The 26,028-nt window shown below is 31.0% G+C and overlaps 5 protein-coding genes and 1 long non-coding RNA gene across 9 annotated transcripts in view; 3 read left to right on the forward strand and 3 right to left on the reverse strand.

Annotated features, from left to right (window-relative positions):
• The window catches only part of LOC114123623 (protein still life, isoform SIF type 1), a 64,126-nt gene extending 60,417 nt beyond the window's left edge, over positions 1–3,709 (reverse strand). For 2 of the 4 annotated variants that reach the window (XM_050197557.1, XM_027986666.2), the window contains exon 1: positions 2,775–3,709. The gene's annotated coding sequence lies outside the window, so the exon portion shown is untranslated. The remainder of the gene's footprint in view (positions 1–2,774) is intronic. The other 2 variants (XM_027986665.2, XM_027986662.2) reach the window with 1 other exon arrangement.
• Positions 3,710–6,198: 2,489 nt separating this feature from the next.
• LOC114123616 (protein transport protein Sec61 subunit alpha) lies at positions 6,199–10,616 on the reverse strand. Its single transcript, XM_027986656.2, has 9 exons — positions 10,397–10,616; positions 9,250–9,317; positions 8,749–8,814; positions 8,471–8,681; positions 8,143–8,400; positions 7,884–8,050; positions 7,674–7,814; positions 7,358–7,606; positions 6,199–7,273 (listed from the first exon to the last, which is right to left on the reverse strand). The coding sequence occupies exons 1-9, from the start codon at positions 10,401–10,403 to the stop codon at positions 7,010–7,012; spliced, it is 1,431 nt and encodes a 476-aa protein (XP_027842457.1). The 5' UTR covers positions 10,404–10,616; the 3' UTR covers positions 6,199–7,009.
• Positions 10,617–10,732: 116 nt separating this feature from the next.
• Positions 10,733–13,575, forward strand: LOC126549124 (uncharacterized). The gene is made up of 2 exons (XR_007603295.1): positions 10,733–13,317; positions 13,399–13,575. It is a non-coding gene; the product is annotated as an uncharacterized LOC126549124 (long non-coding RNA).
• Positions 13,576–20,182: 6,607 nt separating this feature from the next.
• On the forward strand, positions 20,183–22,344 carry LOC114121059 (28S ribosomal protein S15, mitochondrial). Its single transcript, XM_027983208.2, has 4 exons — positions 20,183–20,537; positions 20,623–20,756; positions 21,728–21,920; positions 21,985–22,344. Exons 1-4 carry the CDS (start codon positions 20,329–20,331, stop codon positions 22,250–22,252), a joined length of 804 nt encoding a protein of 267 aa, XP_027839009.1. The 5' UTR covers positions 20,183–20,328; the 3' UTR covers positions 22,253–22,344.
• Positions 22,272–24,380, reverse strand: LOC114121057 (tryptophan--tRNA ligase, mitochondrial). Its single transcript, XM_027983205.2, has 7 exons — positions 23,929–24,380; positions 23,707–23,865; positions 23,543–23,641; positions 23,251–23,414; positions 23,070–23,191; positions 22,733–23,003; positions 22,272–22,556 (listed from the first exon to the last, which is right to left on the reverse strand). The coding sequence occupies exons 1-7, from the start codon at positions 23,986–23,988 to the stop codon at positions 22,331–22,333; spliced, it is 1,101 nt and encodes a 366-aa protein (XP_027839006.1). The 5' UTR covers positions 23,989–24,380; the 3' UTR covers positions 22,272–22,330.
• Positions 24,381–24,585: 205 nt separating this feature from the next.
• On the forward strand, positions 24,586–25,904 carry LOC114121058 (transcription elongation factor S-II). The gene has a single exon (XM_027983206.2). The coding sequence runs from the start codon at positions 24,799–24,801 to the stop codon at positions 25,666–25,668; it is 870 nt and encodes a 289-aa protein (XP_027839007.1). The 5' UTR covers positions 24,586–24,798; the 3' UTR covers positions 25,669–25,904.
• The last annotated feature ends 124 nt before the right edge of the window (positions 25,905–26,028 follow it).

Below are 26,028 nucleotides of genomic sequence, written 5' to 3' on the forward strand. Positions count from 1 at the left end.
AGTGTGGTATGTATAACCGAGTGCGGTAGGGCGGGGTGTCCACGATTTTATGCATCTGCAGTCGGAAGCGCTATATCGAGCGCTTTTAAATACTTTTTCTGGTACCATACTTTCGATAATTGGTTTTTTTTTTTTTGGTTAATCACGATACAATAATTTTAAAATTGTTTTATAATATTTTATTAATAAAAACAAAACACAATTTAGATTTTTATGATAAAGTTACTAATGAATTTATAAAAAAAGATAGACGAATGAATTTTATTTATAAAAAGATAAATAAATACTATACATTTAAAAAAAAAACTATTTTTTATTTATCTAAATAATTAATAATTCACCTTAATAAGTAACAGTTTTTTTTCGCGCTTACCCAGCTTTTAATACTACCGCACGCCGCTGTAATATATTACATATAATTGAACCACAAAGTATGTATTTTTAATAGTTTCACACTTTTGAGTATACCTAACATAATATAACCTAACTTAAATTTTAATTCTGTAAGTAGTATTTTTATCTCAAGCTGTTATAGATTTAAATTTTTCAATCAACTGTTCATATTGGTATTTTATAAACATTATATTATTTTAAAATTATTTTGTGTTTTTATACCACTTTTTAGCTATTTGAATTTTTCAATATATGTATGATAAAATTGTTATTAATCAATATAAAATATTGAAAATATTGAAAATAGAAAGAGCGTATATAAAATGCAAATTTTAATAAAATTCATTAAAAAAATTATTATAAAATAGAAAAACTATAAAAAAATTGCCTGTGATATTTTGTTATTAAATTTAGTCAGAATTATTTATTCGGTTTTTTTCTATAAATATGGTCATCCTTAGGTTAGGTTAGGAGTCGGACATTTTTTTTCTCTAGTTTTTTCAAATTTTCTTATGAGCTATGCTGTACAATTATGTTAATAGCTGTGGTATACATTTAACATATTTTAACATTATTGTAAACCATAGATTAATGTATTTATATAAATAATTATAAATATAATATTAATATGTGTCATAAACATGAAATTTTATTTTTAATATAAGTATTGTTACTAACACGTAACATATCTACTCGTAAGACTATAGCTTTTAACTTTTATAAACATATAAATAATGTATAATATAATATAATATAATTTAAAACAAGCTGTAACTGACTTTATACAAGTGGGATAGTAAAAAATAAAGAAAATTACTACGAAGTAACTAAACAAATTTAAAAGATTAAAAACATATAACAAAAGTCACAGTTTTTACTTTGTACACGAAGTTGCAATAAACAAATAGCAGTACAACGGCGTGCGTTCGTTCATAGTTTCGTAAAACGTACATACGAAATGTACTACAAATAAAAATAAATAGTAGTCTCTAAGTTACATTATTTTAAATTATATTATTATGTTTTAGAAATTGTGGTTATACCCATTATCTATATTATGTAGGTATGTAATAAAACTGTAATTAGGAGCAGCGTGTGGCATGCACCCCATAATTATAAATAAATATTGAAGATAACCACGAAATTGAAATCGATGTTTTATTTTAACTTTTAACTCGACTTTTAACTTTTAACATCAATGCTTAATACACAGCCATTACCATTTGGTAAATAAAACGATTTTAAAGAGGTACGTAACCCCGGTTCATAGATACGGCAGCTAAGGCCTAAAACTTGAAAGTTTATTACAAATTTCCTCAAGGTTTCCTTAAAGCAGCCTACAAAGTTTAAAAATATATTAAGTTTATGCTCATTTCTACTTACATTTTTTTTTATAAATAGGATATTTAAATGAAAAAAAAAATAATTTTAGTTATTTTGTTGTAATTTAAAAAGTATTATTCACAAGGAATTAAACTCATCCTCATGATACATATTATTAGTAATAATTAGGTACTATATGCTATACACAATACAATTTTCAAAATATTTATTTTAATTTTAAGTTATTTATAACATAAACCTATTCTCGCCATCCGTTAATTTTAACTAATTAGTTAATAATAAGCTAGTAAATAGCTAGTAATAATATTATAATATATGAGATTTGTATTATAGAAACTATTTAAGACTACCTTATTAAATATGAATTACTTTTATACATTAATATTCAACGTCTCCGATTTTCTTACTCCCATTTTTTTTATTCCAAAAATATACCTATAGAATAACGAATAACGTTCTTTAGTCGAAGAAACAAATTTGACTACCTATTTAAGTTTGACAGTTTAAATACCTTTTGAAAATAAATATATAATATTATATTAAACCGTTATTTCTAAATTATCATAGGACAACACTGAATAATATCTTGTTAAAGTCAATTGTTAATCCCTTTATTCACCGATTTGGCATGCCTTAGTTTCGTTTACCAATTCGTGTTTTTAAGCAATCTACGTGTTGTAATGACTCATTATTGATGAGTACCTTACATTCCACATTTATGAGCAATCGTATTTAATAGTAAAATTTAAAACTAAAAATGATCATTACTGCAATTTTTCTCCGTAACCATTTATATCGTTAAAAGTTTGTTACTACGAAAGTTCGAACTGGTCGACTTCGTCCCCAGAGCGAACCGTATACCCCTCGATCATCCCCCGTGTAATGCGCCCTTATACATGTATATAATATATGTTTTAAGGACACGCGGATACTTGCATCCTGCGGGCTATCATTTCATAACATATATTATACACAAATGCGCTAATGATATAATTGAGCAGTGATGTGATAACTGATAACGACAAAACACAACTCACACGTCTCGTCCGGGGGTAGCAAGGGAGCGGCGGCGGTTGCAGAATTTGAGGCAGTGGTGCGTTGCTGTCCTACGACGACGACGACGACGACGACGCCGGTAGCGGCGGTCGGCTGCACAAAAACGACGACGACGGCAGAGGCGGCGGCGGCGACGGTCTCGTGTGATGCACGGTGTGAACGGCACGCGACATAATAATACTATAACGACGATGTCCTATATCGCGGGACTCGAAACGAAACGTTAAACTGATAAATTTAAAATATTAGTAGCGATAACGGCAACGGCAATAACACTAACGAACCGCTAATGCACTAATAACGCACGACGACGACGACGACGCCTACGACACGTGCGAGTACGCGGACGAAGACGAGTAGGTCGCGCAGCTTTTGCGGCGCGTACCGTACGCGCGGACCATTTAAAAACGACGATAATATTAAACGTCGCGACGGCGGCAGAGACGACGAGCACAAAGATAATATATATATTTCTATAAATAATATATTACATTATGTATCGGCCGCCGGTGGTGCGCCCGCACTGATCACGACGCCGCCGTCTTTCGCGCGCAATACGCACACACACACACACACACGCGCACACGCACACACGCGGAGCGCGCGCCCAATTGCGCTCGCAATATATAATATTAATAATAAATAACCGCAACTACGGTATAATATATAGTAATAATAATAACAAACGACGGTCTCTGATGAGATAATACGACTGCTGTGCGGCACACCTCTCGGCGAGTGATAAAGACGGAAGAGAGAGAGAGACACCCGACCCGCCGGCACGCACCGCTACTGAGTCTCTACCGTGTACAACACAGTCAGCGTCGGCGGCACACGACGCGAAACGCGCACGGCGGCAGCGACGGCGGCGACGACGGCAGCGGCACGTTCGCGCTATCGCAGCCCGCGACGACAGTCCGTAAAGTAATCCGGGGATTTTCCCGTCGGCGTGCCCCAGGATTTTACACCGCCGCCGCGACGTGCATCCTCCGCGCCGCCCACACCGCGGCCCCCGCGTACGTGTGTGTTGCCCCGCCGCCGCCGCCGCCCTTGACGTCCTGGCGGAAAATTGGGGCCATCTCTCGACTCGAGCGCACCGCGGCAATGCAAGCTCGCGGAAATAGCGGGACGAGGTTCGCACTCCTGCCGCTCACTCGCCGTTATCCTTCTTCCGCCGCCCACGCACCACTCCATACACGCACACGCACACAGTGTCCTGGGCCCCCCGGTCCTTTACCCGTCCGCGGCCACTATTATATTATTATTATATTACACACTATATGCGTGTGCGTGAGAGAGTAAGCGATCGCGGGGGCGATCTGACCGTTGGCGAACTCTGTATGATGCACTGCAAACCGCGCCGGGGGACGACGCCACTCCCTTGCGTCCACTTCGGATACCACCCGAATATATTGCGGTAACGCTTTTGCTCCGGGACCACGTCGGCCGGTGTCTGATGCACTCGACGGTGACCGTACTAAAATAACAGTACTCGCGATGTACCGCGGTCGTAAAACGGTGCCATTGTATATATAGGTATAGAACCTGCTGCAGAGCTGCAGTTACGGGCACTATACATACGTACCTACGATAAAGGTGACGGTGACGTTACCCACGACGTTCATACTCGCGCGGCCCGAGAAAATCGGAAATGCTGACTTTTTTCGCCGGTGTTCACGAAACATTGCAGTGGTCTAGTTTTCAGCATTTAGGTCGTTTTTTCGACGAGACACGTATGCGGTATATTCTTGGCTCGGCCCGAGAAACCGTGTTATCGCAACGTGTTCAAAAACCGGCGTCATTCATTTTATTGACCCATAATCTCGAAGCTCTTGAACGCGTCGTCATTCTCTTCGAGTGCCTCTATTGCCACACCACCCCACCCATTTTTTACCCGGAGGCAATTCAGTAGAGTTGTCGTCTGACGACAGCGTGATGAAAAAAATAATTCGACAAGCACCACTTAAAAATCCGCAATCAAAGCATATGACGCACCGACCCCATTGATGTTTAACCCAATTTAAGGCGAGAAGAGTCCCAACGGTATTATATCCGAGAAGTCTCATTTCCTCCGTATCTGCATTATTCCGTCACGGCACTCTCGCGAGTGCAAAAAAAGGGGTCGAAAGAAAGGACTCGTTGCCTATACAAAACAATTAGGTTTGAAAGTCAAAATCATTTTCCTCTTTTCCAACCTTTAATTGTGTTAATACAATATTATTACGGGCGAAAAAATTCGAAGCACCATATTGGAAATCAACTATACTGGAACGTGTAGTGACTGTAGTGCCCGGATACCCATTTTCTTCTAAACACGTTGAACTAGATAATCTGTCATCATACGCCGGGCGTTGCTGCGACGTTGCCACGACGCGTCAGAATCGCTCGCTCGCGTTCCACGTTTTTATTATTGATTTAAGACGAGGGACAAGATGCGGTCTCCATGGCAACGTCGGACCCAGGGCAAAGGCGCGAAAGAGAGTGAGAGAGAGAAAGACAGAAACAGTTACAGAGAGCAAGCGAACGATGGTGAGGAATGGTGATGCCGCTCGCTGTGGTGGATAGGACGTGCCACGCCCAAGAGGTGGCGCGCTGCTGCGGATGCATTGCGTTCTTCCCTTACACTGCACCCAGGTCACCCGCCAACGAGGTTTATATATACTGCCCCATACGTTGCGTGACCAGATGCCCACACGATAGCGCACTTGACCTCCTCACTTCCGTCAACCGCGAGTACGTTGCAAAAAGTGTAGTACACTCACTCAATGCGCAATAGGCACATTAAACTATATGACATGTCAATAAAAATTGACGCATGTACTCTCGGAGGATTTAATGCAGAGTAGTACTGCAGTCTATCAACCGCTTAAATTGCTGGTCACAATTACGATATTTTTGCCGTTGAGTCCAAACGGTTTTACTGCCATGGTAATAAAACAATATTGCGCCACACTAAAACAATATTAGAACTTATCCTTCTTCCACTCCCGTGTATACTTGACGGTAAACGTACGATTAACCAAACTTATAAAATTACTTAGGTAAATCAGTTATTACTTCCTAATCCATTTATTTTACTTATTTAAATACAGAGAAAAACTTTTAATGTGAGCAAAATTTATTACCTAGTTGAATGAAAATGATAAAATCTTATTATTGTATTAATTAAATATTACCTTTGATTTAAAATGGATATTAATATTTTCAAATATCTCATTATAGTATAATAATCATTACTGCACATGAACTAGAAAAATACTGGGTACATAAGGCTTATCACCATTCCCTAAACAATTTTGGTAAACCACGTAAATATTATTTTAGAATGCTGTTTAAATATATTTATAAATGTAATTCATTTATAATAATTTTAAACCATAATTCTGATCAATAAAAAAAATGGAATATTATCAAAAACATTGTTTTTATTCAATTGTACGTAAAAATGTTAAGTGAAAATATAAGAAAACCCTTATCATTACGCCATTTCAATTTTTAAACGACGATCAATGACATAATTGATCTAGTATAACAATTTTTCTATAACAATAGATATGCTTAAAATGCACTTCAATTACAGAATCTCATAAGTATATATTATTATTATACCATAACAATTCATTTTTCTATTAATATAGAAAAGAATGATGGTAAATATAAGTTTTTTTATTATTATTCATTAACATATAGCAATGAGTCATTAGTAACTGAAGTGACAAAACAATCATGTTGATGGTCAGAAAAAAAAATATAATCATTTGACTCAAAACACATTCTTAATTTTACTGCTATTAACTTACTGTAAGTATTTAGTATTTACATTAAAAAATTAGGAAGAATTGTTGCCAATTGCAACATTATATTTATATTATTATGTAAGCTTTAAGAGCAAAAAAAAATGTTCATATTATATTATAATTTCCTATTTTCTAACATTTATATAATTTACAAAATTAAAAAAAAAAAAAAAAAAATAACAAATAAATATAAATTTTTTGTTGGGACAATTTTTTTTTCTTTTGACAATTTTTAAAATAACAATATTTTGAAAAGCTGAGTCGTATTATCAGTAAATTTTTAATTCTAAAAATAAAGTTATTTTCAGTATAATTTAAATTTGAGTCAGGCATAGACCATGACAACAACAGTTCTGTCCCATAGGGACTCGATGATTTACTCAACAATTTCATTAACTGTTTGATAATGTATAAACATTTTAGAACAACAAGGTGCTCATACCACCCATTTCACTCTGTTCTTTAACAAATATTTCAAAATACTGGTATATAATAGTCACAGCTAACAGGATACCAGTGCCCGATCCAATGGCACCCATGAAGTCTGCCAATACTGATAATGCACCAATACATAGCCCTCCAAACGCTGCAGCAGTAGGTATATAGCGGTTCAATTCATGAATCATAGAGTTGTCCCTGTGTCCACGCATTACCATTTGTTGTTCTTTTAATTGTTTTGCAACCTGTAACCATAAGTATTTTAATATAGTATAAGGTAAACATGAATTAATGAGCTAAATTTGGTATAATTAATATCCTGTACTAACATCTTTAGCAGATGATCCAGAGACTTCAATCCAAGTTTTAGAAAAGAATGCACATGATCCCAACATAAATACAATATAAAGAATAGCGTGAATAGGATCTTCAGCAATATGAGATAGATTTTCTGGTGGAGATAAATAATAGCATAAACCACCAACTGGATATGCTCGAGCCGGTCCACCACCGCCAACATCAGCCCATACACCCAATAAATTGACTAATATGTTACCATGGAATTTTACAGCCAACATCTATGAATAATTATTCAAAATATGAGTATTTAATTATTTAATTACAACTTTATGACAAATATTTTACCTGAGATATAACATATAAATTTGATACTAAAGCAGATTGTAAAATGATAGGAATGTTTGATGTATAAAACAATTTGATAGGATAGCTGCTATATTGTCCACGATATCTAGCAGATTTAATTGGTAGATCAACTCGGAAACCCTATAAATTTATCATAAGCACATAATTATTATACTCATAATTTATTTTTTTATAAATTAAAATCCTTACTTGGAAATATATTACGATAGCAAATACCAATACAGTTGCTAATAAATTCATCAAATTTGGTAAGTTTTGTCTATAAAATGCTTCCCTGAGTGCTCTAACTTTATCCTGTCTTGTAGCCAATAAATGGAACAAGGCAATAACAGCTCCTTCAAATTCGGTACCTCGGCCTGAAAAAAACATAAATATAATTGTTTAAACTCGATCGTAAAATAACAAAAAACTTATAAAATACTTTAAATAATATAAAATAATAATTCACCTGTGTTAACTGTTGTGGGACTGAAAGCTTTCCAGACTATTGTTTCACAAATATTTGTAGCAATGAAAAGTGATATTCCTGAACCTAACCCATATCCTTTTTGCAAGAGTTCGTCCAATAACAAGACAATTAATCCAGCCACAAACAACTGAATGATGATCAACAAGCATACGCCAGCTCCAATTTCACTGGGATCACCATACATACCAGTCATAACATAAACAATGGCTTGTCCAACAGTAATAACCATACCAAACACTAAAATCAAAATTAGTTTTGATTATTTTAATAAAACAATTCTATTTTAAAGTAAAAGTAAAAAACATACATTTTTGTGCTCCATTAAATAATGCACGATCTTTAGGAGTATCACCAACTTCAATAATTTTAGCTCCAGCCAACAACTGCATAATAAGCCCAGAAGTTACAATTGGTGAAATTCCAAGTTCCATTAAAGTACCTCGATTTGAAGCCAAAATTACACGAATCCAGTAAAAAGGATCTGCTGAATCTGAACTCATAATTCCAAACAAAGGTATCTATAAAAATAAAAAAATTGTAAAATTCTGAATGCAACAAAAATGTTTATAAAATTAAATAACTTACTTGACAGCACACCAAAAAAATGAATAAAGTAATGGCAGTCCATAATACTTTTTCTCTGAATTGAATCTAAGTAAAATAAGATTGTATAATCAGTAAATTAAATTATCATTAAAATAATCATTAAGTAATCATTTAAAAACAAATATATAGGTAATTTAGAATTAAATCTTTGGTATCAGCATTAACTTTTAAAAGTCTACACAAGTAACAAACCAATAGTAAGAATAAATTAAAATTAGTAATAAAATCTAATAGAACCAAAAAATGAACTAAAAATAATTACACCATATTTAATCAATTTTTATTTGCTTTACTAAAATATAATTGTCTGAAAGAACAATAATAAGTAATTTAATTTAATTAGGATCTTAAAATTGAGCATTGTTAATCATGGCATAAGAGTCAGTGTTTGGTTTGTTTTTAGTGACCTAAAAATAACCTATTAACATAAATACTAAAATACCACATAGTTTTAATTTTAAACTGAATCTAAATACTTACTTTACGTTCAGGTTTAGCAATTTCTGGCAATATACTGCAGAAAGGTTTAATTACTTCTAAAAATTTAACTGAAACAAAAATAAATAAACAAATAAATTAAATTCTGGTATTATGATGATTTGTATATTGTGTTATGAATGATCTGAAATTTATTAGGTAAAAAGTAGGATTATACACTTTAAATTTTCAACAAATTTGTAATAGATCTAAAGATTGAACTTGGTAAATACCTACAATAATTTAGTATATGCTTTACTAAATATAGGCATATCTACTAGAATGTTTTATACATGAAAATATGTAGCTTAAATTTGGAAAAAGAGTTAAGATATTGAACACTGATAATAGTAAGCATTATTCAATTGTTGTTTTTTAGATTATTAAAAACACACTCAATAATAGCAAATATTAAACTAACTCAATATCTGTTTGTTTAGTCACAGGTATATTGTATATACAAGAAAATGAAAGCAAATAAGATTTATAAACATTGTCTTATTCATAAAGTACTTAACCCTATTAATTTTTTAAGATTTATAAGTCTAATAATAAGTTAATACACAATAAGTAGGTGTGAGAAAGGTGCCAAATGTGCAATTTCAAAATAGAGCATGGGGCTACATTGCATTATTGAGATTTTTTTACAGAATACGATTATAAATTAATCACTCAATATTATTAACCATATAATTAAATCATTTATCAGATAGCTAAATCACACAAATTTACTCTTGAAAAATCAATTGACTTATCAAATTTATATTTAGTACTAATTTTATAGAAGTATTACAATTTAAACTTAACTATTTAAAAACAAGAAGTTCAATCATTTATAGAGATATTCAATGACACGTTTATGAATGAATATAAAATTATTTCAAAAGACCAAAATTCAAAAACCTGACCCACATTTTAAAAACGGAAAAAATCGAAGAAATGTTTCAAACGAATTGTTTTAGAGATTGTATAAAGTTTGAAAAAGAAAGAAATATATATTTTACTGCTAAGTGTAAATCGATTTGCAAAAGATACCCGTGGCCAATAGGTATCATTAATTTTAAGAGTTTCCTCCGCAGAAGTATAAATAAAACTTAAATTCTAGTGTAAAACATAAATTAAATAAAAAATAACCAAGTATAATACTTACAACCCATTGTGATAGATTTGTGTTCAAGACAGTCTTTTGGCTTCAATTATTAAAGAACATCAGAGGTAAAACGACACGTATTTAACGTCAGGAACCATAAGAGACGAGTGATCGGCAAAAGGTGGACGTCACGGCAATACAGTACGGTTTACTTTCAATATTTAGTGGAACGTACAACCACGTAGCGGCTTGACCGACAACATCAACACGAACACACATGAAACGATTTTTTGTTGATGAGTCGGCGACACGTATAGTGTAAGCATACCAAAGAGGTTACAAATACGCCGTTCCACGGATGATGTACAACTCGCAGCTCTATCAAAAGATGTAAACCGTGGTAAAACTTACCATTTTTTATTATGTAACATTGGAGGTAATAACAAGGGAATAGTGACGTAGCATCTGTATCTACACTGCGTCACTGCCGTCAGGCCCGTCACTGTATTACGTTTACCGTTTACGACACCAACGTTGAACATTCAACACATTAATTAATATGTATAAAAATCGAAAACTGTTATGTGTAATGACGTACTAAATACGAATTCGACAACACACACATAATAATAATTATCATAAATTAAAACCTTTTTTTTTTTTAGTATAGTTATATGGAATTATGAAAATAATAATATCCGTTATTTTATTGAAAAATGTAATAACCAATACAATTTTTTTAGAGCAACACATTTACATAAACTACATTTACTAAATTTACATTTATTAATTATTGGTAATAAGCTAATATTTGATACTCTTAAAAGATGAAATTTCATCTACTCCGTGATTGATACTTTTTCATTAAATGAATTGTTTTCAATACAGCTATATTTTTCTTAATTTTTTCATGAAATTCATTACAAACAAGTTAAACCAAAATTAATTTTACACACCATTATAGACCTCGTACAGTATTTTCATTGCTGGGATAATTATTTAATGATACTATGTACAATGTAATTCTATGTTTTATTTTAATATAATATTAAAGTTATTTTCTCTCGGCTTCCATTAACCGGGACATGCTGTTAAAACCGGGACGAATGGAAAGTTTAGATTTAAATTATGTCAATGGTAGTGATAGTAGTAGTCTATTCAATAGTCTGTGGAATTAACTCTAATCGGCCTACAGTAACAAATTTCGATTTGAATGGTTAATGGTTACAAAGTGGTAAAAAATTAGAAACACAAGGACTAGATCCAACAAAAATTGTTAACCATTTGTAATTAATCTGTATTTTTATTATAAGATGATTATGAATGATGTCTTGAAATCTGAATCTAATGAGCAATGAGCTACATTAGAACTTAGTAATTTTGTATTTGCGGCAAATTTGGATCTATTTAAAAAATTATATTTGTATCAGTTTGTAGAGTTCGTGTCCAATGTCCATAAGCGCTATTGGGGGGCAAAATTTTGGTTACAAAACCAAATGATTTGTGCTTAAAAATAGTTTATTGTTGAAAATTCACACAAGTAAATTATAATAGCAAGTATACAAAATACAAGTAATACACATGTGCGCAGCTTGCTCTAGTTGCTAGTTGCTACACCTACACACTAGTACACTACACAGTAGTTCGTACACTAGAACACTGCTAAAAAATAATAACGATTAACTTAGTGTAAACCAGTATTTTTTTCATAACCCCTAAAATAACATGATAATGATCACAATAATATACATATACCTATATTATTATATTTTATATATTTATTTTTATTATTATATTTTATAATATATAATTTCATGATACAAAAATAATTATTGCACAAACATTTTAAATGCATAGACCTGTGCCTTACTAATTAATACTGACTATACTATTTACTAACTACTGAGTAATGAGTACTGAGTATAAATTACAAAGCCGTGGTAATGTGGTATAATTGTATAAAGTCTATGTATATGATTATACGCACGATTATCCTAAATCGTGATTATACGAGATAACATTGATAACAAAGTCCTGAGAGACCGGAGTTCATTCATTCATTGTCGTAGTTCTACGTTCTACTCATAGTTTTTTATTGAAATTTTCTAATTCTTATAAGTTTATTTCGTTTTAAATTTTAAATGTTATTTAAATACGTGTGTGAAGTTGGGTGACTAAAGTTAGGTGACTATTTTTCGGACGAATAGTGATAAGAAACCCCGTATACTTTGTTGCGTTTAATTCAATTTCAGGCGTACAGTATTATTACATTAAAACCATAAGGTAGATGTCGCCTTATGTCATACAATAATTAATTGTTTTAAAAGTATATAAATAAAATTCCTTTACCACGATCATGAACATTAGAGTTAGAGATGTTCATGACCACGATATTTATACCGAATATATATTGTATTCATAACATATTTGAAATAATAATAATAACAATAATAGAAAGTTAGGTTATAAATTGCTCTAGTGTTGAGACTCAAGTCTAAAATGGTAAAATCGTTGTTCTCGAGTTCTCGACTCATTCTTCTCTATTCGTATATTATGCTTTCTAATAAATTAATATTGTTGTCTTTTTAGTTAATACTAGCTTATTAAAATTTTAAGAATACAATTTGTTAAAAATGAAATACATACTAGGTACATCAATCACGTTTTACGGAAGGACACAGGTATGTGTAATATACGGTAGTAGTATATGGCTTAACCACGTTTTTGACTGAACTAATTGTGAAGTTTGATTGTTTGGATATATGTATTAAATTATGAATACTTAATTAATGTAAAAACATAACTATGTATGAAACATACATATAATATACATACATACATATAAGTATGAAACATAGTATCCAGTAAATGTTAGAATCTTTGAAGAAATGTTCATGTTTTGAATATTTCAACTCGCAAGCTGTTCCAAAATAAGTTGGATGACATCAGTTATCTATCAGGAATCATTACCCAAGAAACAAGTAAATATTAATACAATTAATACAATTTGCTCTTGAAGCATTTAATTCCTTATTGTATTTATTTTTCCAATTCATTTTCAGATGGCATGCAGTCAACACATCTATCGTTTTAATATTATGGCTCAAGAATGTTTTATTGAATCTATTAACAAACTCAGTTATTGTTGTATCCTTTACTTAAAATGAAAATTGTATAATGAGTAATTATGTACAAAAAAATAAATTATAAAATAAAGATTTATTTTAAATATGCGTTTATTTTCAGTGATATAATTTGTTAAAGGTAATTATTTTTTGTTTTCAATTAATAATTATCATGTCTTTTAAATTTTTGTGGTTGTAAAATATTTTATTTGATTGTCCATGAATGCCGGTGTTGCATTGTCACAAGTTTAATGATGATTTATACAAGTGTAAAATATTGTATTCAGTACCTTATATTAATAGTTTATTTTTAAATTAAAATCTATATATTTTTCAGGCGCATGTGATCAAGGTTTTTCTGTAAGTTTTCTACTCAGTTTTCCTCGTGATTTCATTTTATATTTTTATTTTTTCTGCGGTTATTCTCTAATAAACTACTGACTCTAAACATTTAATTGTTAGATATATACAATTTTATTCAATTTTTATTGTTTATTTTATATTGTGTTTTATTATTTACTTTATTATGTGTTTTAATAGTTTTTATTGTTAACAGTGTTTTTTTATTATTTTATATTTAATTGAATTTTTGTTTGAATATTGTTTTATTTTTATTTTTTATTTTATTTTTTGTTTTAGTTGTAGTTTTAGTTTTAGGTATAGCTGTCTAAAGAGTTTAGACTCTTGACAGTTAAAAGTGTCGACGAGTTACTGTTTCAGACACAAAACAGCCGACGAGTTACTGTTTCAGGCGTATAAAAGTGTCGACGAGTTACTGTTTCAGACACAAAACAGCCGACGAGTTACTGTTTCAGGCGTATAAAAGTGTCGACGAGTTACTGTTTCAGACACAAAACCGCCGACGAGTTACTGTTTCAGGCGTATAAAAGTGTCGACGAGTTACTGTTTCAGACACAAAACAGCCTACGAGTTACTGTTTCAGGCTTATAAAAGTGTCGACGAGTTACTGTTTCAGACACAAAACAGCCTACGAGTTACTGTTTCAGGCTTATAAAAGTGTCGACGAGTTACTGTTTCCGACACATAAGCTAAAAGATGAGTTTAAAAGATAAATTGCAAGAGATAGCTCTTTATATTAAATCTGAATATCCAGAATTAAATTTTGAGAATGTCTCGGTTTCAGATAGTTGTGTAAGTAATATCTGCACGATTATCTTCAAAAAAGATAATGATCGCAATTTAAAAAAATCATTAGTCAATGCTATTAAAAGAAAAAATTCATCTCTTCGTAAGTGTATTGAAACTATGAACTGTGATGATGTGGTTAATAAATCAGAAATGAATAGTAGTAAAATAATAAAGTGTATTGAGAATTGTAATTACACAGTCAACGATTTTATAAATTACAATTACAAAACTCTAAATGAGATATGTAGACACATTAAAGTTACTATAAATAATGCTAATAGACGTAAAGTGTACAGAGAAAGCAAAAAGTACCTCAACTTGTCCTCTTGTCTACGAGTGGATAACACAGACATTACTGATTCAGATAGTTTTTGTTTTAATGAAAATTCTGGTAACGACAATGGTACTTTTGAAAACTGCATTTCATATTCTGATCACACAGAGCCTGAACTTGTGCAAAAAGATAATGTTTCATCTGAACCCACTATCGTATCCCCACAAAGTGATTTCAGTTTGATGATAAAGGATCCACTATTACCTAGTAGTACTCCAATACTACCAGAAAACATAGTGGATGAATCTGTATTTGTTACACCATGCAAAACAACAAAGGGAAAACATCATGTACCAAGCCCCCTCAAGAATGCTTTCTATAAGTAAACGCCTGTTAAGTCTGGTATTGTTTTACCTTTGAAAACAAAAAAATCAATTTCCAAAACAATGTGATAACCGTGATTTTGTGTGTTATGAAGGATCTTTCAAGTTTTCATTTGAAGAATGGTCTCTTATGAATTACATTAATCCCAAAGGTGAAACCTGTTTGGATAAGACTAAATATCCTATTATGTTCAGAAAGCGCATAAGAACTGTGAACAATACATGCGTCGTTAATGCAAAAATGGTCAGATATTTTAAAAATCATTGCAATGTATACATGTATTGTAGCCATGAAGGGTGTAAGACTTTTAGGATTAAAGTTCAACTAACAAACGGTACGTTCGTGGCAAAGGTGTATAGTTCTAGTTTGAATTATCATCACAATCCTGATGACAATGGTCTTACAAACCACGTCAAAGGGTTTCAGCGAGACTTGAACAAGGAAGCGCTTAAAAAAACTAAAGCGTTTTCCTTTAGGTCAGACAATGTTGATATGGCATCACCCACCCAGTTGAATTGTGGCAATTTGCAAAATATTAAATCAGATGATGTAATCAGAAAAATCAGATCAGAGGCGTTGACCGCTGATGATTATGATAAAGATGATTTTCATGATATTGTATTGATGTGTAACGATAAAGAAAATGACTTTGTACAGCATGTCGGTATACCATCTGTGCACTGCTATAGTAAAGAACAGTTGGATATATTAAAAAAACTGATTAAAAATCAAAAACCAGTAACTGGTTATTTAGATGCAACTGGTACATTGGTCAGGAAAATTAACAATAAAAGCAAAAGAGTTCTATACTATGTTCTAGTTGTTAATGTCCCTTTACCTAGAAACTCTAGTGTCACGTGTCCCGTTGTTGAAATGATTAGTTCAGCACGCGACATAGTTGCGATTTCACAATGGTTGACCGCTTTTAAAGCATTTGTTTTGAAACACAAACTGACTTGGCCTGTATTCACAAATATAGTGACAGATTTCAGTTATGCACAAATGAATGCCTTGAGCATTGGATGGAATGGTTTTACTTCCATATTTGATTACCTTAACTGGTGTTACAGAGTATTGGTTGAAAACAATGTAGGGACTAATGTCACAATCATAAACATCTGTGCGAATCATTACACAAAAATCTTAGTAAACCATGTCTATACATATTTTCAATCGGAGACAAACAGTTGTAAGACTGTAGACAAAATGAAAAGAAATGATGTTATTGATTGGATATGTTTACTGTTTAATGCAGAGTTTGGAAGATGTTGAAAATTGGTTCAAAATATTTTCAGTAATATTATAGTCTCCATATAGAACAGTAGAAACCAAATACGCTATTAGTACGATGAAAGATAAGTGTAATGTCAACCATCAATTGTCGAATGAATCGAACAACGAAGGCGAAGATTACTCACAAGAAATAAATAAATTTCTATGTGAATCAGATACAAGTAATTCCATGATGTACTGTAGATTTCAGTCGATCAAAGAACATGTTAAATCTAGGCTTTTAGATTGTTCCATAAATATAGAAAATATAAGTAATGAATATTACGATGAATCATATTTACACCAATTTATACTCAAGTGTGTACCTTTCTTAGCACTTTGGACACCAATTATGAATAATAAAATCAACAATGGTATTGAAACCCGCCAGAGTAATGCCACCGTTGAATCTTGGTTTAAAACAGTAAAAATTTACATACTTGAAGGCGATCGAAGGTTAAAATGCGGTCGGTTTTTAAGACTTATGAGAGGGCGTGTGATGAATGTGCACAAACAAATAAAGTACAATATTAGAAAAAAAACTTGTACGCGTGCACTTGATTTTGACAGTAAGGCTAAAATCTCAGAAGTGTCTAATCATAACCATTTAGACGCAACAGAAAGTTGGGGAAAAAAAGAAAAACAACATAAACATCTACAACATACCAAGTACCGTCCCTTCAAAGCCCTATCGTTAAAAATTCCAAAGTCTTCGACCACTATAGCAGATGAAAATAACATTTTGCCCAAAGTGGTTGATAGTATTGAAAACGTTGTGGTCATAAAATGTGACAATGAGACTAGGCTAACTGTAGATGAGTCTTGTAATAATGCTCTGATTGTACACGATTTAAGTAAACAATATGATGATAATTGTTTAATGAAATCGGTTTCGACACCAGGAAGTCATAAATCTCCTTTTCGTAAAACAGTGCCATCAAAAGATTTTTACCAAAATATGCTCCCCAGAGATTTGAAATATTACAAACTAATTAAAATGCCAAAGAATAAAGATTATTTGGTCGGAAAATATAGTTACATATCTAGTGATCAAAATCAAGACATTCTAACTGACCTTTACTTCTTAGATTTTGATTCATTGTCTAGAGAAAATTGGTTGTGTAACTTTGTTATTGATATTTGTTTGTTATCTTATGCTTTTAAGTTACGTTTAAGAAACACACACATTTTATCATGTAATATGGTGACTCAGCTAATGGGAAAAAGAGAAATAGGCGAAGAGTATGACAAAATTACTTTCACACAAAACAGTATGGTTATCCTACCGTGATTAGTGAATAACAATTCTCACTGGATTGTAGTTTTTATAAATTTCAAAACCAGACAGTGTTACATTATGGATCCAAGTAATCCATACGACATCGACAGTCGAACATCAAAACTTCGTTTCAAAAAGATACTTGAAACATTGCAATCAAATGTTGTATACGGTGACGACAGACAATGTCCACCGTTAACACTAATTGCATGCCCTTTAGAAAACATTCCGATACAAAAAGATACATTTAATTGTGGAGTTTATATTATATATTATGCATTTACAATTATGGACAGTTCTAAGTTTAGTTTAGAGTTTGATCCTAACATTCACAGAGAAAATTTAAAGACCTATCTCTTGGAAAATTCTGAAGACATGACAAACATATGCCTATACTGTAACTGTCACTCTGATAAACACCGTTGTCACCAGGAAGATGAATGTGTGGAATGGGTATCGTGTTCTGTGTGTTGTCGTTGGATAGCGATAAATTGCATTCCTGAAAAAGACAGAACTGTTAATTACGATACTAATGATTTCTTCTGTTTATTGTGTCAGAAATGATGTAATTAAAATATACAGCAATAATTAGACTATAGAGTTAAAGCACGCGACAAGTTGAAAATCAATCATCATACATAGCTCTTTAAAACACAATTTGTAACTACAACAGTTTTGCATTTAATATATTATTGAATTTTTAATTTAATGTATTCAAGCATAACTGACAGTCCGCAGTCTGATTCAAAGTGGGACGGCAAATAGTGTTTTACTCAGGTATTTAATGTATGAGAAAGCATTACTTACTATAAAAAAATGTGTATATATATTCATACAAACAATCCATTTATTATAGAACTCAGAACTTTTATATCTCCAATGTTAACTTTTGATCTAACAACGTTTCACTCCATACCATATTTGTACACTAATAAATTTTCCAAAGCAATATTGCTGTGTGGAAACAAATATATAAATCCTTGTTTAACTGTAAATAAATAAAATTAATACACTATTAATTATTACGATATGAATATTTATTAATTTAAGCTATATATGCTGCTGCTGGGTGTCGTGTTCTATGTGTTGCCGCTGGATAGCGATTAATTGCATTCATAGGTAATTGTTAATTATGATAGTTATTAATGTTTTCTTCTGTACATAAACGTAACAAATGGCAATCAAATACACATGTTTTTTTCTATATACCTACAAAAACGTCAAAAACTGACAGCTATTAAATCATTATTAAACTTACTATTTAGCACAAAATAAAAACAAAAATTTAATTTTTCATGTTGAGCACCACGGTATTATCAATTGCCAATTAGCTATAAGGTCAAGGTGCATGCATAATATTATTTATTAATTTATTATCACTAATATCACTATTCTGTAGTGTTATCCCCACTGAGATAGATAAGATAATAATATATTATTATCTATGGTTATAACACGGTTTATGATATTATACAGGGGGGCTGGTACAGACACAGATATAGATAATAAACGATTTTTGTTATCCGACAACTTAGATTTACTTTTAAACTTTCAAACGATAAGTAAATAAGAATGTTCGCTGTGGATGAAGGACTAAGTATTTTAACAGAAGCAAGCTGCAAATGGTATTGTGACTAAAATTTGAACCTCTGTACTTGACTATTTTATAGTTTTATGCAGTTATATGTTTATTTTTTTATGCATACATAATAACTTAATTTATGACAAGTCTCAAAACTTTTAACGCTGAAAAATAGGTATAGTAATTACAAAATAACAAGGGTAAATATTATGTTTTCTATTCAGAATTATTGTGGTCGTCCATTTGCGGATGATATTAATCACACATAAGAGAACGAGAAATTGTGAACCCAAAACTTTATCGGTAGAGAAATTTATGAGGATTCCATTTAAGTGGTCAGTGTAACAAATCTTCCAGTAGTTAAATATATAGCTTTCAAAAAGCATAAAAAAACCAAAAAACAATACAAAATTTGCTTTATCAATTATTATAGATTATAGATTAGTATAACCAAAGAACAAACGTATAACCATGGTTGTATATAATTTTAGAAGGTTACCATTTCAAATCTTAACCAATATTCTCCTGGCTTTCCGAATATGTAGGTTAAGTCGTGCGACTCCCCGGGGAACACGACGAAAAAAATTAAAAACCACGGACGGACGCCCGTCACGCGTAGTACGGAAAACAGTCACCTGGCGACTTTAGCCTGTACCATATTGTGATGGAAAAGTGCTTTTAACTCTAAAATCATTAACATAGCGCTATCTTGTGGTTGGCGGATGTTAGAAGGAGGTTGGAAACGTTTTGCGCCTGTTATACATTTTAATGCAACCCAGTATTCGGTCTTTCTTATCACTATTCGTCCGAAAAATAGTCACCTAGCTTTAGTCACCCAACTTCACACTCGTATTTAAATATGACTTGTTTAAATGAGTAAATAATAATTGTTCGTTTACATCTATCAGTTTATTTCCCTGTATCGCCATGTTCACAACATTACGTTCACTCATTCACCCTGGCAACAGTTTAGTCCTACCAGTTAGGGGTCTTAAGTCTGATTTACATATAAAATGGGTCCGACCAGAAAAAATTGCTTGCTGGGATCCAAAAAAGTCTGGTGACTTGTCACCTTTGGAACCACTGGATATGACTAAACCTCCATTGGAATTTCAAGATTCTGAGGAACTAAAAACGTAATTGATTGACAATACTTAACATTTTTTAATGACGTACAAGGTTATAATGATTGTCATTTTTATTTACCATATTTTATTTTAGAGCCAACGAATATGTGCGTAAAGTATTTTCATGTGATTTCATGGGACGGCGATATGCAACGCAACTAGCTCGTCAACAGCTTATTGATGAAGTAAAATCCAATAAATTGGATTTTACATCATGTGAAGTTCAAAGTATGGTCTTAATATTGATTTGATAACTATAAATTATATTTTTATTAGCATCAAATTAATTTTTTTAAGTGAAATGTGCATAAATATATTAAAATATTTTATTACTTAAATTCCTTAACCATAATAACTAATAACATTACAATTAGCTAATGTTAACAAAAAAGACCCTGCCAAACTGTGTGCAATTGCACATGATCGAGAATAGTAGGTACTATTAACACTAATGATACATAGATCAAGTTATTTAACCTAGTAATAGTTCATTTTATGTTAACAGTTAAAAATAAGTAGACGATTTTTAAATTGTAATTAACTATTAATTAAAATAACATATTGTTTTTTTTTAGTTTCTTAAACAGTTCCTCATAATTATTTTTGTGAAAAACATGTTATAATGTTGTCAGTTTATTTATATAGTTTAAATGTCCAATGCAATAAGGCCTTAAAAATTAAACCTAATTGAATTTTTGATAAACACTCAAGTAATAACATAATCAGTGGTTTAACTTTTGGCATTTTAAAAACTTCTTTATTTTAACTAAACTCATTATTGTTTAATAATATCTACATAAAATTCCGAACAATGTTTTATTTAGTATAAGTTTGATTGAGATGTCACCTCAACTGACTAATTAGTTATTATTTGTTTGAATCTTGATAAAACATCTTATTCAATAATCTCTGTGTATAAATAATTATATCACATAATATTATTAAAACAATATTTTTTGATAATTATTTTAAATTTCCTAATATTTATTAAAAATGCTCATAAATGTGATATAATGCACTAAAATTAATAAAATTATCAAAAGATTGAAATGGTAAAAATTTCAAAATAAAAGTTTCACCTTTCGAGTATCTATTATGTGAAGCAAATTATGTGCTAAAACATTCATAAAATGATTTTATTTTGCATTGAAATTTAGGCCCTATTAATAACCAGTAAATATTTATGTTTTTATACTTAGTTGCCAGTATGACATCAAACATTCGTAATCTTCAAGAACACTACAAATGGGCTCCAAGAGATAAAAATTCTAGAGTAGCATTAAAAGAAATAATTGATAAACGTAAAAAAAGGCTGAAATATTTACGAACTTGGGATTATAAAAAGTTTGAATGGTTATTGGAAAAGTTGGATTTAAAGTATCATTCTCACCCGTAAGTAAATTATACAATAATCATACAAAATATTTGCATTCATAATTTATATTTTTATTCATAGAACTTATGAACGTGTAGAAAGAAAAAAATCATTACGTCGTCTAACATCTCAATGGTGTGATGAAGTAAAAGCAAAAAAATTGGCTGAATACCGTAGTAAATTAGATAATGAAAAAGAAAAATTTTTGAAAGAAAAATTGGAAACATTGGAATGGGCTAAAAATGAAGAAATTGAATGTGGAGTAACACCAACAATAACTGATGCTGACATTGAAAGTGCCCGTAAACAATTAGAAGAATGGAAAACCTTAAAATCAATTCCAGAATAACCCACATTGTAAAAGAGAATTGTTTAAATAAAAATTGAAATTCTTTAATGTTAGAAACAATTCTATAGTATTAAATAATTAATTATTTTGTATTTTTGTTGTATGAATTTCAATCTTATTGTTTGGTATTGTACCAATTTTTGAAGCTACTTCTTGCCATGTATCTAAAGCAATCAAATTTGCTCTCTGTTGTCCTTCTTGTAGAACTTTGCTCAAGTATTCTGGCGAATCTATTAATTTTAAAATCTCTTGACGAATTGGAGTAAACTTTTCAACTAATGCTTCTGCTACTATAGATTTATACCTAAAAAAAACATATGATAATATTATCATTGGTTATATACTTACATTATACATGTAAAAATATTAAACCTGTATGTAATATTGTAACTATTTTAATTCTTTTTCAATTATTACTTGTTGTGTTTATAGAAATATTTAAAACATAGATTAGACATTAGAAAATAAAAATGTATGTACCGCCCAGTGTCCAATAGCATATTTTCTTCACAAATTTCTTCTGGCAATAGTCCACAAATAAGTGAATGCATAGTTAGAAGAGTTGAAACACCAGGTCTATTTTCAGGATCATATGTTACTTCAGATTTACAATCTGTAACAGCTTTTTTAACTTTTTCAACAATGACATCTGGTTCATCAGTAATTTCTATTCTCCCACGGGCATCTGGATGAGATTTAGACATTTTTTTCATAGGGTCACGAAGATTTCTTATTCTTGAAGAACAATCCTCTAAAGACAAAATTAAAAACTTAGATATTTAAAGTATGTTATACAGCATATATACATTCTATTTACTTTGAATAAGGACTTCAGGTACAGGAAACGTTTCACCAAAGCGTTTATTAAATGTACGAGCTAAACTATGAGCTAACTGCAAGTGTTGAATTTGATCTTCGCCGACTGGTACTTTAGTTGCTCTATGACAAATAAAAAAGGCCAATAACGAAAACATTAGATAAAAAGTATAGTTGATTACTTATATAAAAGTATGTCTGCAGCTTGTAAAACTGGATATAAGTACAAACCAAGAGGAACATCTTTCAAAATTGAGGACTTTTCTTTAAATTGAGGCAACTGGCCCAATCTAGGCATAGTAGTCAAACATCCAAGAACCCAACTTAATTGTGTATGTTCAGGTACCTTAAGATTAAATTAAGTTTAAAATCTGGTTATATGTTTAGTATCACATAACTAAATTAGTAACTTTTCTATCGAAAAAATATAATTATGATATATTATTAAAGTTTCAGAATTAAATTTTAAATCACCTGAGATTGCAAAAATAGAGTGCTTTTTTGAGGATCGATTCCACATGCAATCAAACTAGCTGCCATTAGGTAAACATTCTTTTCTAAATCCTTAGTATTCTAATATAAAAGAAAAATATCAACCCAAGTCATAGTTTACAACTAATATTCAATATTAAACTAACGTATGGCAAAGTAATGGAATGCATGTCAACAATACTGAATACGACTTCCTTGTTTTCATTTTGTAATTGAACCCACTTGGACACAGCACCAAAGTAATTACCTAAATGTAGGGTTCCTGTTGGTTGAATACCAGAAAATACTCTTTCCTTCCATTTAACCTAAAAAATGTTAAATCAATAATAAAACACTTTGAGATTAAAAAAATTAACTTGATCACTTACATTTGAATGACAAAAACGTACAAGTGTATGACAACAAACAGAAATCTTTTTTAAAATCATGTTTAAATATTTTTCTTATGACAATAGGTATGCACAATTATGAATATATGTATCAACTGAATGCTAATAGCAAATATCTAAATGATTGTATTTTCATTTAAATTAACATTAAGCAGACAAACATTATTTCATTAAAAATTGCATATAAAAGTTATTTGCTAAAATAATAAAGACTGAAGACATAAGTTAAAAGTGATATTATTAAGACTTAAGTACTCAAAAGTCTTATTTCAAACAGTTACTGAACAACTGAACCTACTAATCTGTCTTCAAACAGTTGAACAGTTCAAATTTTCAAAGCAAATGTAATATGCAGTAATTCTGAAAGCACTATAATATAAATTATTATTAAATAATAAATATTTAAGCAATATAGCAATGACCCCGGAAAAGATAATAATTTGATTTGTTATCTATGAAAATTGGAAAATCAAAATATGAAGATGACCGGTTATATTTTGATACCATATGATTAGAGAATCTTCATGTTTATAACCTATAAACTATTTTTGATACAGTGCGTGTTTAAGTTATTTCACGTGTATTGGTGTCACTGCTTATAAAATACCTGCCTGCGTCTAATTTTTATCATCAAACAATTTTTTTGCTATTTCAAGTTTCATTCTTCATTTTAATAATAATTGTTTTGGAGGGTACGCGCCGCCGCCGTGTTTGTTTATAATACAACGTGAAATACTCATACTATTTTTGTTAGTACACACGGTATTAAATCAACTCTTCAAACATCGGAATTTGGTGAAGTAATTAATTGTTAATGAACATTCATTGATTACCGATTTCATCTTTACAATGTCGGTTGAAAAAGACATAATTAAAATTCAAAACAAACTACAAAACATGTCTGACGAAAATGCTGACCAAAGCCAAGCTCTTGATTTATTGAAAGCTCTTAAAGAATTGCCGATCACACTGGACATACTTACCAAGACTCGAGTAGGAATGACTGTTAATTCATTCCGAAAAAGCTGCAAAGATGAAGAAGTAATTACATTTTCGAAAGCATTGATTAAAAATTGGAAAAAATTATTAAGTGGTGACAAGTCTGTACCTCAAGAACAAAAGAAAGATAAAAAAGAACGAAAAAAGTCTGAGGAAAGGGAACAAAAAGTCGACACAAAGAAAGATACACCAAAGCCAGTAGTGTTTCCAACACCATCAACAACAGATGCGATTCGTCTTAAATGTCGTGATTTACTAATTACTGCATTGAAAACTGAAGACGACGAACTTGGTGGTTGTGCATCAATTGAAGAACTGGCTGATGAACTAGAAGATGCTATTTACTCAGAATTTAAAAACACTGATGCTCGTTATAAAAACAGAGTACGAAGTAGATACTCAAATCTAAAAGATGCTAAAAACCCACAACTAAGAAGCAATTTCATTGCTGGAGCTATTACTCCTGCTCAACTAGCTAAAATGACTGCTGAAGAGATGGCCAGTAACGAGATGAAAACATTGAGAAATAGACTCATTAAAGAATCTATAGATGATGCTCAATTGGCAACTGTACAGGGAACTACGACTGATTTACTGAAATGTGGTAAATGTAAGAAACGAAATTGTACATACAACCAAATCCAGACAAGAAGTGCTGATGAACCAATGACAACATTTGTTATGTGCAATGAATGTGGTAATAGATGGAAATTTTGTTAGATTAATAATAGAGATATTTAATTTAGGTTTTTTCGAAGCACCTAATATGTATGATAATTTAATTTTTCTTCATTTTTTACTTTTTAAAAAAATGGAAGTTGATATGCCTTTAAATTCATTATTCACTAATAGAACTTTTTTTAGTATTTAAAGAAAACTCATTTGTGAGATCGGTTTTATGTACCTATGACCTATATTTAATACATAAATAAATGTATATTATTGAGTGTGACTAAGATTTTTATATTTTTATAACTTAAGAATACTATAACCATAATTATTTTTAGTCAAAATTGGTTGTGTGTGTACAAAGCTTTACACTGATTATATCATTAATACTTATTCGTGATAATTTTCAAT

The sequence above is a fragment of the Aphis gossypii genome, chromosome 1, assembly GCF_020184175.1.
Source record: "Aphis gossypii isolate Hap1 chromosome 1, ASM2018417v2, whole genome shotgun sequence".
In the NCBI taxonomy this organism is placed as follows: Eukaryota; Metazoa; Arthropoda; class Insecta; order Hemiptera; family Aphididae; genus Aphis; species Aphis gossypii.